Source organism: Tursiops truncatus, chromosome 20 (assembly GCF_011762595.2).
Source record: "Tursiops truncatus isolate mTurTru1 chromosome 20, mTurTru1.mat.Y, whole genome shotgun sequence".
Lineage (NCBI taxonomy): Eukaryota > Metazoa > Chordata > Mammalia > Artiodactyla > Delphinidae > Tursiops > Tursiops truncatus.
Genome location: NC_047053.1, coordinates 15,181,991 through 15,202,891, shown reverse-complemented (window position 1 = coordinate 15,202,891; position 20,901 = coordinate 15,181,991). Strand labels below are relative to the sequence as shown.

The window sequence follows — 20,901 nt, the reverse complement described above, 5'->3', positions numbered from 1 at the left end:
AAATATGAAATGAGTTTCTGTTTAACTTTATAACAAGAGAAGCTGAACAAGTATAAAGAAGCCTACAGAAGGCACCTTCAACTATACAGAATCATAACATAGCATAACATTCATCTTTTTACTTTTAACACTGCCCTCTTCTACACACATGCACTCACACACACACGTCTAACTTCCCAGTTCTTTTAAAACAGGAATCACATCATCCAATTATGTAAACAGTTATTGAGAAACAGCCACAGGGCCAAACTTGGTAGGCAATTTTGTCATGATTCTGTCATTTAAACTACCACCACCCAAATTTGAAATTTTACTGTATCAAAATTTTAAAAATTCAAATATTTAGTAATGCCACTCAAATGAATAAAATGTAACATTCAATTTTCTAAAGCAGACTACCTTCTATGTAGTTCCCTATCTCAAGGCTTCCTGTAGTAAATGTCCAATTACCTACAAGTTCTTAATTCCAAGTGGATTAAAAAGCACTACTTAGGGGATAGGGATATAGATGCAAAAACAGAAAGAAATGCTCTGCTTCTGTGAGCTTAGTAGAGTAGGTAGGTAGCTTTTCTAGGTAGAAGAAACATCAGCACAAACAAAGCTTGATGGTATTTTAAACAAGGTGTGCTAATTTAAAGCAGTCAGCCAACTGGGTTCTACATACCACTTGTTTTTGCAAATAAAGTTTTACTGGAACAGAGCCACGCCCACCGCTTTTGTGTACAAGGCTGAACCAATAACAACAGAGACTGGCTCACAAAGCCTAAAATATTTACTATCTGGTCCTTTATAAAACAAGTTTCCTGACCCAGGCTTTAGCAGTCACAGGTAATTTAGTAAGTCACTAAGAGGAAAAGATTCAGACAAAGAACAACACTATTCAGGGAACAAAGCTGAAAGTCATCAAGAAGGAAAGATTTAGACAAAGAAAAATGCCTTTTTGCTATTTTGGGGAAAGAGCACAAAGCATTCATAAAGAAAAGTTTGTTATTTAATTACATCGGTGAAGGGAACCTACTGAAGAAATATGAGGTTATTAACTAAATATTAGGAATGATTCCTCAAGGCAGCTGAAGAGAATGGATGAAATGACAATACAGAAAAAGAGCCCAGTAAATGTTACTGCATAAGTGAAAAATTTAGGACAGTTGTATTAGAGATAGAAAAGAATGGAGATGTTAGAGAGGATCCATATAAACCTAACGATAAGGGTTGTATTTGTATTGTATGTTAATTCACTGAGAGAGAAGGCAAGAAAGAAAGAGCAGGTTTTGGGAAAAAAATGAATTCAGTTTTACAAACACAGAATTGGTGTGATGTTGAATTGAATATACGTGGTCTGAACTCAGCAATAAAAGCAGCTGAAGAAGTCTTAAGCTTAATTCACAGCAACAGAATTAAATGAGATTACCCAGGAGTTCAAAAGCATGAAAAGGGGACTGAAGGAGCACCAACATTTGAGAAAAAGAGAATGATACCAGGAAGGTTATATCAAACATACAGGAAGTAGGAAGAGTGGGTAGAGTTAAGGAAATGGAAACTAGAGAATTCAGGGAGGGAGTGTTCAACTACTGCAACTCTTACCCAAGGTTAAGACATTTGTAACTTTCTAGTTACCTATCCCCTTTTCTCTAGCCCAGTGCCACTGCCCTGGTTCAAGCAGTGGTATCCTATGCACATTTCTGAAGTTGTCTTTTAACTGCTCTCTTATGCAGTTAACTGAGCCTCACTTTCTATTTTCTACACCATGGTTATAATTCTCTTCCTTTAAAAATATAAATCTGAAAGTGACCACACTGCTCAAAACATTTCAATGGATTCCCACTTGCCTACATGGAGACTGGTTCTGTGTATGTCTCATATAAAATTTATTTGTAGGGCGTCCTTGGTGACGCAGTGGTTAAGACTCTGCCTGCCAATGCAGGGGACGCAGGTTCAAGCCCTGGTCCGGGAAGATCCCACATGCCATGGAGCAACTAAGCCCATGTGCCACAACTACTGACCCCGCGCTATAGAGCCCGCGAGCCACAACTACTGAAGCCTGCACCTAGAGCTGGTGCTCCACAACAAGAGAAGCCACTGTAATGAGAAGCCCGCGCACCGCGACAAAGAGAAGCCCCTGCTCTCTGCAACTAGAGAAAGCCCGCACGCAGCAACAAAGACCCAAAGCAGCCAAAAATAAGAAATGAAATAAAAAATAAATTTCTAGCATTTGACACAGTGGCTGATACATTAATAAATTCAATGACTAAGTTAAAGATTTAACTTGCACCATTCACCTTCCTTGAAACAAACTGAATAACTGGCAATCTTCAAACACTATTTCACTTCCACCTAAAATATTCTGACTCTCCTTCTACAAATAAATAAGCCAACCTTCACTTCTTTTTTGAATCCTGACTACCCTCATCCCCTGACCCCACCCATTCACCTTAGCAGTTTCTCTATATTCTAAATGCATTTTTCTATAGAGGAATGACACTAGTAATAAATTTCTTTCCATATGTTTCCCCATCAGACTGAGTTCCTTAATAACATGAACCCTCTCTTTTCATCTGCTTATCACCACACACAGTGCTTGACATAGTAAATAAATATTGATTTGAACGGAATACTACTCATAAATCAGTCAAGGAAGTAATAATATAGAAAAGTAGTTTTAGGTAGACCCATTTGAAACTGCTATTATTCAACCTGTTTTGACCTACAAAAACAGCATTTCATATGGTTCAACCAAATAGATTAATCTTCTAATTCTAAAATCCTTCAAAGAAAAAGACTGAAGAGGGTTAAAGCTAACTAAAAGCTTAACTGTTTGCCTTTAAAACTGAAAGATACTACTGTCCCAGTTTAATAGAACATTAAAAAAAAATCATTTATAAACATTTTAAGAAGCACGTAATGGCTCCCCACAAAAAGAAATCATATATAAGGCAAAACAAGCTGATTCCCACAACTGAGAACCCCCAGATCAATTTATCAGTAATCATGCCTTCCAACCCCTTATTAAGACATTTTAGATCAATTTCTGTAAAATTCTGCAAGGGTGGTGGCATAAATTTAAATTCTTTTTCTCTAGTTTAGATTTACCTGTCTTTTGATGATTTCTGGCTATCCCAACACTGTGTTTTGCTATCCTGACTTCCTCCTTCTCAACCAGTCACTGTACCTACCTACCTATTCTTTTGCTTGTCAGAAATTTCTCCCCACCCTTTTCTTTTTCTTTTCATTTTGACTATACCCATAAAGAAATACCGTACATTTTCAAGTAAAGTTGATTAAGGTAGTTGTTAAGTCACCACCTTTTCAGTAGATGCTTAATGAACTCTTCAGTGTATCAATCTCAATCCTACATTCCCAATTTGGAGCAACACCAACAGACAACAGAATTGTCTGGACAACCTCTAAATACACACAATCGAAACTTGGAGCACTTATTCTATTCCAGATTACTTTTAAAGGTTAAATATCAAATTCAAGTTGCTTACAATGAAACTGCCACTACTATGAAAGTAATAGACAATTTCTGTTTTTATAGCATGGGTGATTACTTCCCTCAGGACTTCAGCTAATGAAATCTAGGGGTTAAATTTTAGCTTCTATTAAATTCCTTACAAGTTACCTTCCAGATTAGTAGCAAATTACTGTACTCATAAAGCAGAATTAATGAGAAATCAAGTACCCAGTATGGATGTTAAAATGGAAAGTCACTGGGAAAAAAGGATCTCACACAATTATTAAGAATTACTTGTCACATACGTTCCTATATGTTCCATATTACAGAAAGGGGAAAAAAGGACTCTTCCCAAATATAAGATATTCAGCTAGGACTGAAACCAAACTCAAATCTGCAGGTACCTATTAATAAGAATATTAGAAAGATAGCTTTGATGGCACAATTATGGAGCAAATGCAATACAGTGAAAAGGCTTATTAAGCACTGTGTTAACGGGAGAAAATTTAATATTCAGATCTTTTTGTGAACAAATATATAAACTGTATGTATAGTTCCCATCAGTTTTATGGATCAATTTAATTAACCATAACTTGCCTCCTCAATATCCTGTTTCCCTTGGGAGATTGGGATTGACATATATACACTAATATGTATAAAATAATAAGAACCTGCTGTATAAAAAATACATAAAAATTTTTTAAAAATCCTGTTTCCCATTATCCTGCAGATGTAGAAATATTTATCAGTTCCCTCTTGCCCTTACCCAATCTAAAAACTTTAAAAAAAATAAATGTTTGTTCATTTTTGGATAAATAATACATTCACATGACTGCAAATACAAAGGGGAAACCTTTGTTACTTCTCTGCCGGGACTATTCCAAGAGTCTGACTAATCTTTTACTTCTAGTCACCAGAAAAATGGCTTCTAATCTACTCTACAAATTGGTGCCACATTAATCTACCCGAACAGAGATCTACAAGTCAATTGTTTAATACCAACCCAGTTTTTACAGCAGTTGAGCACAATCTGGTAACACAAAACAAAGGCTGATATACTTATTTTATAAAATTAGAAAACCCAGGCCTAAAAATGATAAATGATTTGCCTAAGTACATAGGAATTAGGAATAGCATTAAAATCCCTGTCTTTTGTCAGTTTAAATTACTTCATTCTACCTGCCTATCTCCCTGATATTCAGTGGCTCCCCCTGCCTCCAGATGGAAATTAAAAACCTCCATGATCTGGCAGCAATTTACCTTCCTTCTCTTTTATATCCCCTCACCACATCCAAAATGGATATCTTCCTACCTTACTTGTTTTCCAACTTTTCTGTTCTTTATCTTTCTGTTCTCTGTATTTCCATTAAGTCAAAAATCTTACCCCCATCCATCAAAATCCAGTTCAAATGCCACTGCCTCCAGGAAAACATACCCTGCATTTACTCTTCCTACCTTTACTCCAGTAAGAAACTCTCTCTCCCCCAACTAAAATCTCTTATTTTTATCCTTCTTATGACATTTAAAATCCTTGCCTTAAAATTTGTTTATTGTTTTCTCCTCTACTGAAGTTCTTTAAAGGAAAAGACTCATCCTGTGAAAGCAAGTCTTTCACAACTAGGCCTATGGTAGGTACAACATTAAGAGGAAAACAAATTATTGCACAACTCCTTAGAAGTACAGAAAACTGTGACAGAAAAGAAAAAAAAAAGAATTAAGCTGAGGAAAGTTCTCTATAGACCTAGAGTCCCAATCCTAGTCGGCAATTAGAACCACCCAGTGAGTTAAAAATTTTTTTCAATCCAGGACCCAACTCGAGTGGATCAAACCACTTATGCCAATAACCTGCCACCTGTGGAGGTAATACATAAACAATTTTTTAAAATTTCATGCAATAGCCTAGAGCTGCCTTAGGAATATTTTATACTAGACAGCTTTCATTTTGACTCACCCCAACCATCAAAAATTAAATCTTACACTATTTATCTCCCCTGCGTCTCTATGTGCTGGGTAAATTTTATCAAATCAAATTATTTAATGAATACTCCAAAATGTCAGCATTTTGAATGCTTAATATCCTTTAGTGCAGTATTAGCCAGGCAAGATAAATTAACTGGTTTAAATTAACACATTAACCACACAACTCACACCAATCAATGTTACTTCTTGGCTTCAAATGACTTTAGACCATTTCAAAACTAAAGATATCACCTCAGAAAGTTAGGATCTAGTATTCTAAGCCTTTGACAACAAATCAAAGAGTTCTACTAACTAAGCATTCTGAGTAATTACTTTGAAGGTGGCAATGGTTATACGTCTTGGGTATGTGCATTAAAAGCCATCACCCTAACATACTCAAAGTATCAATGAGTAAAATGCTGATACCTGGAATTTGCTTTTAAAAACTCCTAAGAGTGTGGAGGTGGGTAGATGAAATAAGAATGACAATGTTTTCTAAATGTTCAAGCTGGATGATGGGCACATTGGGGTTCACTGTACTATTTGGCTCCATTTTTAAATATACATAAATACATTTATATACTTATATATACTTAAGTTTTTCATAATCAATTAAAAAATTATCACTTTAAAGTTTTAATTCAAGTGTCACTTGAGATAAATAGGAGAAGAAGACCTACCTCTTAACTTAAATACTGGTACTGCTATGTCATGGTACAATATTCCCCCCAAAACCACAAAGATTACTTCTTAAGAAGAGTACTTCTTAAGAAGACTTCTTTTCTTAAGAAGTCTTACTTCTTAAGAAGTTAGTAGCATATTTATATCAAAAGCTATAAGAAAAATCCCAAGAACAAGAATTCCCATCAATTCCTTTTTTATGCCTCACTGTATCTTCATTTCACATCCCTCAACTAAACATTCAGATTTTTTAAATCTGCAGTAACTAATGTTTAAGACCACAGGTAATTAACATTTAATCTAAAAAATGTGCCATTCCTGTCAAACTGACATAATGCACCCTCCTACCCACTATTTCCAAATAAAGTTGCTGAAGGGCTTATTTTTGAAGTTAGGATGTATGCACAGAACTTCCAATTCTAAGTCTAACTTCATTCAACTTACTCAGTACTAGTTTACTTTTGAACATTTAAAGATCATACTAAAGGATCAAGAAAATAATACAAGTGCTCTTTTAAAGGATAGTCCAATAAGCCCCACTGATTATTGCCTCTTTTAGAATTTTAGAACACTTGAAAAAAGGGCAAGCCTTCCTTTAAGAAAAAGATCTTCGTATCTTCAAAAGGTTGTGACCAAAACAAATTCAAATAAAAGAAAAATTAGTGACCTAATGGATTTGGTAGGAATTCAAAGAACCTGCCACTTTGGGACCTAATTGAACTGAATATTACCTGTTTGTTCTAGGAAGGAAAATAAAAAAATCAATACCAATTTCATCTCAATAATGTCCAATTACAAAACTCAAACTGATGCACTTTACTAAAGCAAATCTTTCAGTTACCTCAGCAAAAGTAAGTACAACTGCATCCATGTAGGGGTATTTAGCTTATCTAAATACCATGGATTTCACAGTTAGTTAGCCCATCTATAGGACAAGTGCATACACAGAATACCTAAGAATAAACAGAAGTTAATACTGCCATTTAAAAAGGCCTGCATTTCTCCATAATAAACATCATACATAATACCAACAACCAAGCTCCCAATGGAACAACTTGTCCCAGAATTTTTCCAGGTTGTGGGAGAACATAACACATCTCAGGCTCACACAACCACCACCAGTATAAAGTAAAGATTTTCCAAGTACAGCGGTCTCTGGAGGGCAGATGGCACAGAAAATATCAAAAACACCCAACTCCCCTGGCAGAATTTAACATATAATTAATCAATGTCTTAAGAAACTAAGTATTTCTTTTTTACCCTAACTTTCCTAAAAACACCCAGCTCTTGATTAACGCGTATTTACTTCCGAAGAGCAGTGCTGGAGAAAAATGAAAACAGGTAATTTTATCTGCCAGGATTTCTACTCCTAAACTCCCAGAAGGCAATTCTACTATTTACTCCTATTTTTTAAAGGAAGAAAAATTTAAAAGGATATCTGCTTATTTTACTAAATGTCTTACAATCTGCAGCTAAAGTATGGAGACTAGGTAATTTGCTTAGAAGTCACATAAATAGCTTTGTTATTCATCTATGAGGCAGTGATTCTTCCAGGGAGAATATGGTAATTACCTTACCCCTATTATCTGATATGCTATCTCTTTGCTGCAGTTGCAAATCATTGCCTAATGAGCTACTGTTAAAAATGGGACTGTGCAGTATATATTAGGCATGTGCATGCACGCATGGGGTGTAGATTTCTGTTAGGGGAGGTGGGGGAGGTAGAGAAGGAAAACTGAAAACCACTGTTCTCCAAAGCACAGAGGTACTTGTAACACCATTTGTAAACATCATTCATGAAACAAAAAACATTGTTTTAAGTGGGAGTTTGGGATTAGCATATGCAAATTGGTATATATAGAATGGATAAACAACAAGGTCCTACTGTATAGCACAGGGAACTATATACTCAATATCCTGTGATAAGCCACAATGGAAAAGAATATGAAAAACAATGTATATATGTATAACTGAGTCACTTTGCTGTACAGCAGTAATTAACACAACACTGTAATTCAACTATACTTCAATAAAAAATAAATTTTAAAAAACGGCTACAAAAATACTGCAAAAACAAACAAACCAAAAAAACATTATTTTAAGGATTTAAATTAGTTATGCCAAATAGCAAATTTTTCCTTAAGACACAAATAAGCCTTATCCTAAGAAGATTATTAACATGGAGCTTGAAAGATATCTGGTTCTTTTTTAACATGGGCTTTGGGGCTGTGACAGGTGCAGACTCCCAAGAGCCTGGTCCATACAATGATGATTGTACCTGCCATTGTAGTTTGATTATTTTCTAGCTACCTTTTAGCACCCGTTATTCCTTCTTATAAGAGAAAAAATTAGTTGACACTCCACCTTTTTGGACTCCTCCAAAACACTGCTCCTACTCATTTTAAGCAAATTAGAACAAACAAGTGAGCTCACTAATAAAGCAGCATATGATATAAAAAGCAAAGGAGAGGCAACACCTGTTCAAAGAAAAAATTTAATATGCCTTGAACAAAAGGCAGGAGGTCAATTATCCTTGTCTATATAAAAAGAAACACTTTTAAGTTGGAAAAGTGAACATTCCTTCTAAACCTTAACCATACTGTTTTCAAAGACCCTGAATTAGAGTCTGATATCAGCTGCTTATCAACATTGTTATTCTCAACTAAGCTCTGGAATTCTTAAAGAATCTCATAGTAGCTTCCAAATTTCACTCTTAATACAACAGGCAATAAATGTACATTAAAATGACCAGTAAGAACCTTCATATAGGAAACAAATAAGTTACCTTTAGTGTGATATACAATAGCAGCCCTCAGGTCAAAAGAACCCCAGCTATCATTCCTTTCTAGGCCTCTCTGGTATCTCTGTTCTTTGGCGGAGCCTAACAAAGTGTTCGTAGGAGACGCCAGAGGATTTTGATTTTCTATCTCATAGTCCTTTGAGAGAAACACTAAAGCACCTTGACTACTGGTGTCTGCTTTTTGCAGGTCACCTATATGACTGGGTTCCAAGGATAAGGCTCCACTCTCACTAGTAGTCCCAGATTTTAGAATGCTACCCAGAACTTGAGGACTAGTCCGTTTTTCCAGCTCATAAGCCTTGGGAAACACAGGATGCTCAGTTCCTGAGGGGATTATTTCAGCACCCTGTGAAACCAAAGTGGCAGGATATTCCCCTTGAAATGTCACCTCCATCACTTTATGATCTGATGATTTCCCAATAACAGTCTCAGGGCCAGCACTGGGCTCATTGATAAATGATAAACCCCACTGATTCTGGAAGATATCCCCCAGGTTTTGCTGATCTGTCTGAGAGGGTAGATCCACTTGTGCTGTGCTCAACAGCACAGTTTGCATATTTGAAGGGTAGATAAAAAGGCTGGACTTAATTTGTTCAACAGCTGCTGAAGTCAGACTCATGTCTTGGAGAACTGAATCAGTCCCAGAAGAGATGGGTGTTAGAGTATTAGCAGCAGTAGTTAGCAGTGGCTGACCCCCAGGAGAATACACACTTGCATCAGTCCCTGCTAAAACTGGCCCATTAGAGAAGCTGGCCGAAGTAACAGATTTCAGCGCTGACATAGGGACCTGGGATAATCGACTTGAAGATTGGGTCTGAGTTTCCCCAGTAGATGACGAAGAGGATGAAGATGAAGATGGTGACACGGAAGAGTTCTGTACAGTTTTGTTGAGATTTTCCTTAACTTTGCTTGCATAACTTATTTTAGGAACTATTTTAGCACTGCTATTGTCCACTGGAAAAACTGGGGGTGGTTTAAATAGGGTCCACGAGTCCTCTTTGGAGGCAACAGCAGAAGTATGCTTTCCTTTAGGCCGATCATCAAACTTTTTGCTGCTCACACCAGGCTTAATATCAGAGCTTTTCCTCAGCATATCACCCACAGCAGGTTTTCCTCGACTTGGTCCTCCAGGCCCAGTTTCATACTTCCAAATGGGCTTTGAACCATCTACTCGATTTCCCTTTTGTTCACTGTAGTCAGGCTTGAAAGTTTCAAGTCCCTGTTTTAAGGTTGGGACATTGGTCTCTTGTTGCATTATTTTGTCCTGCACTAAATTAAGGTTTTCACAACCCTTGGCACTATTGCGCCTAGCTTTCCTTTTTTTAGGAGTGGTATATCCGCTCTCAGATCCACTACCATCATTATCTGCTCCTTTGCCCATATAACCATTAGCAATATAGCCAGAATTATTTGTTACAACACCATTTGGAATTGCTACGGTATCAGTCTTGTCTACAGATTGGTTCTCTCCGGATTTATTTTCATAAGACTTCCCATTCTTTTTGTCCATACTGTTTTTCTGAATGAAATTCCTGGTTTTAATTCCTGCTTTCCCAAAGGTGCTGGACTTTACAGTCTGCTTCAGATTAGTGTCTACAACTTGTTGGTTGCCATTGAGGACTCTGGAAATAGGGTTGGTGGCTTCATCAGAACCCAGGTTCTTTAAAGATATTTCTCTTTCTCCAGCATTACCATTTAGTTCACCATAGCCTAGGGAAAAAAAGGTTAAAAAAATTACAATATGTACATAACACTTAACAACTATTCATTTACAACGCACTAGACACTATGACTTCAGCTTTATGTTATTATTTCATAACTCTATGAGAAAACACTTGTCAGTCCCATTTCACAGATTAGGAAGTTTACTAAGCAAGAGACAGAACTGACCTGGTATCAAACCAGAGTCTAAGGTCAGAAAGAAGATGACATCTTAAGCATAATATCTCTCACCTAACAGGATCAACCTTCCCATCATTCTCACAAGGCTGTTATAAAATTTCCTTTATAGGGACTTCCCTGGTGGTCCAGGGGTTAAGACTCCATGCTCCCAATGCAAGGGGCCCAGGTTCAATCCCTGGTGGGGGAACTAAGATCCCACATACCATAACTAAACACTGCGCGCTGCAACGAAGACCCAGTGCAGCCTAAATAAATAAATAAACAATTTAAATATAAACAAATAAGTAAAATTTTTTTACAATTAAGAACAGAGCTACCTTCTGGGAAAAATCAAGTTATACTGATACAGTAAATCTAAGTATTACAACAAAATTAAAGATTCCACTTCTATGAAACCATACATGGCTGGTGGTCACCATAAGCAGTTCCTATTGCATTCTGTGAAACAAAAATCTAACACTTGTGAACTTTTTCAAAAGTGGTCTTGGGCTTCCCTGGTGGCGCAGTGGTTAAGAGCCCGCCCGCCGATGCAGGGGACACGGGTTCGTGCCCCGGTCCGGGAAGATCCCACATGCCACGGAGTGGCTAGGCCCGTGAGCCATGGCCGCTGAGCCTGCGCGTCCGGAGCCTGTGCTCCGCAACGGGAGAGGCCACAACAGTGAGAGGCCCATGTACCGCAAAAAAAAAAAAAAAAAAAAAAAAAAAAAAGTGGTCTTAAATTCATTGACACTTCCCAGACATTAAATCATACTACTACTGTATGAAACCCAAGCACCTATGTACTAACTCTTATAGATACATTTTCTTCATTTTATATTTGGGTAAACAGACTCTCAGATTAATTAAGGGACTTGCCCAAGTCACAAAGTGGAAGAACTGGAAAGCTGAACTCCAGTCTGTCTGGAACATGGTTTCCCATCACTATGTCATACTGCCTAACCAAATGATTCAGTAAGATACTAACAAAACTACAATGAACGGTATCTAATTTGAAAAAGTGTTATGGTATTCAAGTTTAATTTAAGAACTTCAGTCACCAGAATCAGCTTATTACTATAGGTGATTCAGCCGGGTCAACAACTTTTCTCACTTCCTTACTAGTAAAATAGCATTACAACTTATCTACCTTACTGTGAAATGTTCCCTAAAGCATCTTGAGGTCAAGTCATTAGAAACAGATACATGATCCAAGAGAAGGATGGATACAGACACACACTCACACTCATTTAAGGCAGCTTTTCAGGGGGTGGGGGGGAAATCCAATAGTATTTAGTATTCCTAGTATTTAGTATTCCAAAAGGAATAAATAATTTGTCACTCTCATTCATTCTCTTGGGCCTTTAGCCTGTCAAGGCTAAAAGGCACATGAGCTTGTATTTTCTTGTCTTGAGATTTGTTTTAATTTCCAATATGGTAAATATCAATAGACATAATCCACATCAAAAGCTCTTTGTATACTTTAAGAGTATAAGGGACACTAAGATTTTTTCTAAGGCCTGAGAACCATTGTTTTAAAAGAACTTGATGTGAAACAGAACAAACTGAGAAGATTCACAACACTGTTTACTATAATTTTAAGTCACTCCACATCAGAGAAATGAGCAAATTATATAAACTTTCAGGAAATAACTTAAGAAAACATACTTAAGGCATAATCATTCTTGAGATATAGTGGCACAGAACTTGTTTCATGAGAGAATATATTTTGTAGAAGTTCTTAACTTCTGTAAAGGTACATTTTATTTTTTGGCTGGCTAAAAAAGCTGATAGCCAATCAAATCAAACTTTTGGTGGAAAAATTCTATGAAACAGCAGAGATCACTGCTTAGGATGTTTTCTAAAAGGTTCTTATTTTTCTCCAGAAAAGCAGAAATTTCGACAGAGACTCTCAACGTTTTTTAACAGATACAAGTTTACCAGTGCACAACTCTAGACCAATGAGAACTATATATACCATTTAACATACTAACAGGCTAAAACAAAGGCTTGTACCCTTGGGCCAATTAGTCATAACTTTTCAGATCTCAAACATAAGCAGTCTTAAACACAAAAATAAATAAATAATCCAAAGTCCAAACTAGTTGGTCCAAAGCCAAGACTTTAAAATAAAATTTTTCCTATTTAATGGCTCTGATATCAGAAATCACCAACTTAAAAACCACCCAGAAGCCCCTATACTTCCGCCCCCCAAGTTTTAACAACAAAAAATATTTCTCATTTAACCATATAAAAATTTTCCCATGGCAACTTTGTTGGTTGCAAAAAGTCTGCCGAAGAGACATTTTCTTTTAAAAATTTAGATATTGAAAGAAAATGTAAACACTATAGAATTACTGAGAGAAATCAAAAGTCTCCAAGTGCTTTTATTATTTAGGGTTGCCATGCTAAAGCACCTAACCCTACTTCAAAAGGACTCAGCAGAACTGGAGTTCTGATAAATCTAGCTTTTGGATTAGTATCTGAAATTACCGAATGAATTTGCATTTGTCCCTCTCTTGCTCCCTCTTCTGGATAAAGAAAAATTGTTACTCTTTACAGGTTTATGGGTAATGGGTCATAAAAGCCCACCTCGACACGTTACAGACACATTTCAAAAATCCTCACAAGTTTTCTTAATATATTAGCACTATGCATGCTGAAGCAACAGTGGTGTGACCAGGCCACACAAGAAAAGCTGCTCGCCCCAATTGTTTACATTCTCTCAGAACTGCTAAACCCAGTTTCCCCTATTTATTCCCTTTCAGGATAAGACAAACTATTATAATTTGAAGGATGCCACCTTGAATGGTTCAGGGGCTGCCCCCATAAGTAGAGAGGAGTCCTACAGGAGTATATTAATACCTGACAGACAAAACTGAATTTTCCAATCTGAACTGTAATACTGCCTTATAGTCCAAGTAACCATAGTAAGATTTTTTTCACCTTAAGTTGAAAAAAACCTAACGTTAAAAAGATCTAGTATTATATAGTTTCTAACAGTTTTTAAACTGTTCCAAATCCTTAGGATTAAATACTCAACAAATTTAATGTTCATTTCTACTGCACACCATCAGTCCCTACCACCCCCCAAAATGGAAAAGCTGACATTCCAATTTCACTCTTCAAGTACTATTAAATCTGCAATAGAAAAGCAGTTTTTCTCCAGCTCTCAGTAACTGCTTATATCAAATTTGACACGCAGGATTTAACATTCATTCTCCTACCGTTTCAACTTATAAAGAATCATTATTTTTTTTAATCTGCGTGGTTATAAACTTTTAAGTTCATTTCTTTTCAAATGTTTTCTAAAATGACTTTTGCCCTCAATTTAACATTTGTTAAAAAGAAGAGTTTGGGGATCCATATCGGTTTTAAAATCGGAAAACACCTTTCCTTTCTAACATGGAAAAAAAGTCTCCTCCCAGGCAAGATGGTAGTGCACCAACCTCATGGATGAGCCACCTCGGTTCACCCTTAAGGGCAAGAAAAAGGGGTCAAAAAAACGTCGCCCTCTCTACCATTCAATCAAACATTTTTCTAATCTCTCTCCTCAAAACCTCTGCCCAAGCCCGGAAAATAAATGTTGGGGTGGTTGGAGAGAGATAGAACAAGCTTTTTTTTTTGTAAAAATGAGCTGCTAGAAGGAAAGGGCCCAAGTGAAAGCCTGAGAGGCGGAGTCGTGAGCGAACCTGGCAGGAGACGAGGTTCCTGTGGCAGAGAAACTCGTGACCGGGGAGCCTGGTTCCCGCTGGGTACCCCACCCGGTCTTCAGGCACCGCCTCTACCCAAAATGTATCCCTCCCGCCCCCCCGCCCAAGCCCTCCTGCCCCAGGAGCGCTCGCGGCCGCCGCCCGCGGCCTCCTTCTCCCTCAGCCCCGCTTCGAGGCCGGCTCCCCGCCCCGACCGCCCGCGCCTCCCGCCGCACCCGGGAGCGGGAAATGCGGCCGCCAGCACGCGGGGCCCGGCGCAGGCCGCTCCCCTCGTGGCCGCTTCCCTCCCCCACCCCAACCGCCCCCGCCCCTCACCCCAGGGACCCGCCCGGGGCCGCGCGGCCGCCACCGGGTTACACAACCCGGCCGGCGACGGGGGGAGGGGCGGCCGCGGGCCGGGGGCGGCGGCGCCCCCGCAGGGCGGGAAGCGAGGTGACGCCGAGGGGGATCCCCAGCCACCCGGCTCGGCCGCGCCGTGCGCCCCTCGACACTGTTCCCCCTCCGCTCTTCAGTGGGCCGGAGTCGGTGACAGGAATCGGCTTCCAACATGGCGGACAGGAAGCGGCCCCGCGAGGAGGAGAGAACATTCCAGCCGCGCCGGCTTTGGGGGGAGCGGGCCCGGGGCGCCGGCCTCGGGGGGAGCCGCGGGGATAGACTGCGAGGTGCGGTGCCCGAAAGGGGCGTCTAGGGGTGGAAATGACCCGAGAGTCGAGGGGTCCCAACCGCCCCCCCAGACGGGGAACCCCAAGGCCACAGGTGGGCTTGGGGTGGCGGGTGAGGGAGGACACTTCCTCAACTCTGCCCCCCTACCCTCTCATCGCCGTACGCAAAAGGGTCTCGCGACGCCACCCGAGTCGGAATTCGCTAGGCCTTCCTGAGTTACACCCGAAGGACTTTCCTGGGGGGGCGAGGTTCACCCCCAACTCAGGGCCCCCAAATTAGGGTCCCTCCGGGGCCGCAAGAAAGTAAACGAGAAAGGAATATAAGCCTAGACTTCCAAGGCCGACCCTCCGGGTCTCCCTCCAGTCCGGGCCGGGAAGGTCACACTGGCCCGGTTGGGCCTCTCCCATGCTGAGGAGAAGAGGGCGCTGCAAACCCCGGGGCCCAGCCCGAGCTTTCGGAGAATGAAAGGGGGCTTCCCCAGACCCGCAGGACACGGACACACACGCACACACACCCTGACCCCGTCCGCGTTTCCCCGATCCAGCCCCACCCCCATCTCCCCTACCCCCCCACCTCCATCCCCCTTCCCCCATTCGTCCTCCCTCCCGGACCTGTTTTCTTCTTCGGCGTTTCCTGGTGCTGCTGGAGGGCGTGTTTCTGCTCATGTTTCAGCGGCTTTGGCTGGGCCTTGGGGCTGCCCTCGGCTCCATGCTGCAGGTATTGGTGAGGCTGCTGGTGATGGTGGTGGTGATGGTGGTTGTGGCTGTGGTTGTAGAAATAATAATGGTGGTGGTGGTGCGACTGCTGCTGCTGTTGCTGCTGGGGGTGATGGTGCGGATGGTGGTGGCTGTGATGGTGCTGAGGCTGTGGCTGGCTGGGCTTCTCCTCCATTGAAAGCGGCTGGGACTCTCTAGCTGAGGCTGCGGGCTGCTGCACCGTCAGGATCTGAGACTGCTTCTCAGGGCTCACTCAGTATATCTGAGCGCGTCTCGCAAGCGCACTGGTTAACCGAGCGATTCTGCGAGATTGGCACCGCACCCCAGCAATCAGGAGCCACGCTGTGCCTCTGGCCCCGCCCCTAGCCCAAATCCTCTTTCCTTCCCCTTAGCCACTGCCTGCTGGCCAACGCCACTTACCCTATGCAACCTTACAGGGCCGGGCCTTCAACGTCAGCACTATGGCTCTCTCTTCTGTCGCTTTCTCTCCTTCACTGCGCAGTCTGCGAACAGCACTTTCTACACTTCTCGCCCGCAAGCTAGCTCATGTTGAGGGCAGCAGATTCCACTGGCGATTCCAGTGGCTCTGGGAGCCATCTGTTGGTTTTGCATCTCCTAGAATCTATTGGCTTTTTTTTTTTCTTTCTAAATCCTTTTCCGGGTAACCAGAGGGGAAGCTCAATTCCCTTAACCCTGAGACCACTAAAGGGGCAATACAAAAAGAGGAAATAAATACATTTTTAAAAACACAAGAGCTTCGCAATCCAGTAGATCATTTTGTATTCTGGATTCATTTTGCTTTGTATTCATATGCTAATCTCTTCCTTTCCACGAAGGGATTATAGGATTCCACAATGGGGTATCTGTGTAATTTTCTAAAAGAGCACAAAGGGTTTAAATCATTGTTTCTTTGTAGTTGGAGGCAAGGGAGAGTGGGAGGAATGAAAATCTAAAATCTACACTGAAGTAGGTTTTTTTGTTTTGTTTTGTTTTGTTTTAACGCTGCAGGTGAGGTCAACTGTGGAACTAAGAAGGGTTTTAGAATGTGAAGAGTTTCAAGAGAGAAAGAGGGTGAAAGAGCACTTTAAAAGTTAAGTTAAAAAATTTTTTTTGCATATATGGAAAATATTGGAATTTAAAGAAATGCTCGGTTGCATTTTCTAATATTGATTTAACTTATCCTGCATTATCACATCACAGCCTGATTTTTAAATGTTTAGTCAGGTCAGTGGTTACTCAGGAAGGAAGAAAACGGTTGTGATGGGGGCACGGGGGTGCACTCTGATAATATTTTATTTCTTGACCTAGTTGGTGATTACACATATATTTGCTGTATAATTATTTCTTAAACTGAATATGTATGTATGTATAATACATTTTTCTCAATGTATGTTATACACTGGATTTTTTAAAATTTACCATAAAATATATAAGATTTACTATTTTACTCCTTTTTAAGTATGCAGTCCGGTGTCAGTAAGCACACACACTGTTACGCAACCATCATCACTGTCCATCTCCAGAACTTTTCATCATCAGAAAATGAAACTCTGTACCCATTAAACAATAACTCCCTGTTCCTTCCTCTCCCCCATGCCCTGGTAACCGTTATTTTATTTTCTATCTCTATGATACCTCATATAAGTGGAATCATACAATATTTGTCCTTTTGTGTCTGGCTTATTTCACTTAGCGTAATGTCTTCAAGGTTCATCCATGCTGTGGTATGTATCAATATCAGAATTTCCTTCCTTTTTAAGGCTGAATAATATTCCATTGTATGCATATGCCACATTTTGTTTTTCCATTCATTCAGCAATGGACATGTGGATTGCTTCCTCAGTGTATATTTTACAATTTTTAAAAGTGGCTTGAATTCCTACAGCAGGACAATGTTAAAGGAACAAGAAGCTTAAAAGAAAAAGTTTGTGCTTTGAAATCAATGAATATCAGCACAAAAGCATAATTAAAAGGTAAAAGTCTTTTTCCAAGAGCAAATGTCACTGAATTCAGACAACCATGTCCAGACTTGACTTGTTCTTTATAGTGAGGATTTGCGTTGCCTTGCGGAATTTTAAAGAAAGACCCCTTTGGGTGGTGGGGGAGTAAATTTACCCCATTTTGAGAGCTAAAACCCTAATAATAACACGTTGTGACAGATAAGTCCTTGCTGTTGAATAGTATTGCACCACTTTCCCATCTATTAAAGAAATAAAAGTGTTTATGGAATTTAGGATTATATTGATAGGGCTTTATATTCTTTTGCTGACTTGGGACGTTTGGTTGAAAATCAAGAATCCCTGAGTCATAACTTCTCTTTCTACATTTTCCACATTATAGTTGCAGGCAAACCAAAAGCACTCACTCCGAGTTTCTGACTTTTCAAACCTTGGCCTGCCTTAGTTTCTTCACACACAGTCATATGAAGTTTAGGAAACTAAGCCTTGCTCTCAGATGCTCTAGTTACTATGAATGTCGCTGTAGTAGTATGTAGTAGTATGGAGAAAGACTTGTGATATAATGTAGGAAAAAAATGCAGACTATCAAATTATATGTACAGTAAGATCATAATCTTATAAAAACATGAATCTTTATTTACTTATTTATTTATTTTGGCCGCGCCGCGCGGCTTGTGGGAATAACTATGGAACGACAACAGTAGAATGTGTATCTTTTCTTCCTCCTGATTTTTCTCAAATAGTTTTATGTAAAACATATTTTGAGATTTGCCATGTATTTGAAAATAATAATGCCATAATACCAACCCCCCTTGAAAAGAGAATAATTGGGGGACTTCCCTGGTGGTCCAGTGGCTAAGACTGTGCTCTCAATGCAGGGGCTCTGGGGTCGATCCCTGGTCAGGGAACTAGATTCCACATACTACAACTAAGAGTTTGCATGCCGCAACTAAAGATCCCACGTGCTGCAACTAAGACCCAGCGCAGCCAAATAAATAATTAAATTAAAAAAAAAGAGAATAATTGGGTCTACTTATTTCAAGCATTTTTATATTTTAAATGAAGCCTGCATTAAGGAAAAAAACACAACAAGAAAATATAGCATAAGTCTGGAGAAATTATGGGTGCTATTTTTTTTCTTTTCTCTATTCTCCAAATGTTCTGTTATGTAGTTACTACTTTTCATAATAACATTATTTATTTTTTGCGGTACGCGGGCCTCTCACTGTTGTGGCCTCTCCCGTTGCGGAGCACAGGCTCCGGACGCGCAGGCTCAGCGGCCATGGCTCACGGGCCCAGCCGCTCCGCGGCATGTGGGTTCTTCCCAGACCGGGGCACGAACCCGTGTCCCCTGCATTGGCAGGCGGACTCTCAACCACTGCACCACCAGGGAAGCCCCATAATAACATTATTTTTAAAAATTAAAATAATAAAAAATTGAATCTGCACAATCCTTAAAACTCATTTTACACCATAGTTTACCTACAGTCAATGTACAAAGTTGTAATGGAGAGACAGGAGGTTCCCATATAAGGTAGGCTAATGTTTTAACTATCACTGTAATCATAATACCTAATCTTTATGGAGCATTTATGATGTGTCAGTAACTGTACCAACTATTTTATCTTTGTTTTCATTTGCAATTCTTTGAGATAGATATTAAGCCCATTCTACAGATGAGGAATTTGAGACCTGAAGAAGTTAAGAGACTTGCTTATAATTTAAAAGCCACCAAGTTTATGGTGGGGCCTGAAGTAGATTCCAGGTCAGCTGGATAGAAAGAATTTCTAACACTGTCAAAGTGTGATGTACATTTCTAAAATTTTAGTAAACCTCTAAAAAACATTCAAGCTGTATCATAACTACCATGAAGGTGGTATCTGGTTACCAACAGAGGCATATGTACTATGCAGCTAATGAAGGTTCAGGGCCACTCAATGCACAGGCCCCTCCAAGCCCTGGAGGGGCCCTAGAAATGGTCTCTTGAAAGAGATAGATATTTTTTCACTGTTTTGTAAAAAAATTTTTTAAGTAACATATTTTTGTAATTTTTCCTTAATGAGGGCCTCCCTGCAAAACCTGGATTCACCCCTGTTAATAGTCATTTTTAACAGTCATTTGGGAATCTGACTCAGAAGTGTTGTAACTTCAATAGGTCCTTTAAAAGGTTCTGGTCATTTTATAACACAGAAAAATGTTATGCTATAACTCAAGGGCAAAGAGCAAAATAAACTATATGTATACATTATGATTGCATATAAAATATGAATTAAAGGATTGTGAGGGAACTTGAAAATGAAAGCAATAAAATCTTTTTATTCGTTTGTTCATTCGCAAATATTTATTAGGTACTTTTTATGTACCAGATCTTATGCTTTTTGTTATTTGGGGTTTTTAAAAAATCTGTTTCTCTTATTGATAGAGTTTTAGAACTTGGGTGAATACATTTGCAACACTGTCTTAATTATCAGATGAAAGTCACTTTTCACACACCTGTACTCTTACACTTTGTCTACTTTGACAGCTTAAGAGATACAGAGATAGTTAATTCTCTGGACCTCAGTTTTCTCCTCTCTAAAATATGGAGAATGGGCAAAGTAGCCTCCAAATTTCTTTCTATTCTAACATTCCTTAATCACTATCACTGCTCTTTCTTTCCATATTACTCCTTTATTTCATTATAATAGACTCTACAGCAGCAGAAGTGTAACTGATAAAAATCTAGCTTTTCAACTGTAACAGTTGACTATAACTTTAGAAATTATAATCAGAAACAGAATTATGTAGTTTTATATAAATGGAAATTGGCTCCCTGATGATAGTTCCAGTTTCAAACGAGGCAAATCATTGGTAACATCCACTGTTTTATTTTGGCAGGGAAAGAATTTTATTCATGTATATTTCCTTTAGATCTTAATATTTTTGTCTTGAGACACTATCTTCAAAAAACTTTCAAAGGAATTGAATGGAGGTATGGGTAAATTAGGTTAGTCTTTTAATAACAAATATGATGTCTTTTCTAAATATGAAAGTTTTTTAAATGACATTTTTCCTTTATGAAAAGCATTATGGGAACAAG

General features: G+C 39.3%; 1 protein-coding gene across 1 annotated transcript in view; it reads right to left on the bottom strand.

Annotated features, from left to right (window-relative positions):
• The window catches only part of NUFIP2 (nuclear FMR1 interacting protein 2), a 29,001-nt gene extending 12,862 nt beyond the window's left edge, over positions 1-16,139 (bottom strand). Inside the window, exons 1-2 of the mRNA XM_019926998.3 lie at positions 15,760-16,139; positions 8,880-10,604 (exon numbers count right to left, since the gene is read on the bottom strand). Coding sequence (XP_019782557.1) covers positions 8,880-10,604; positions 15,760-16,039 — 2,005 coding nt within the window. The 5' untranslated portion in view covers positions 16,040-16,139. The remainder of the gene's footprint in view (positions 1-8,879; positions 10,605-15,759) is intronic.
• Between the last annotated feature and the right edge of the window lie 4,762 nt (positions 16,140-20,901).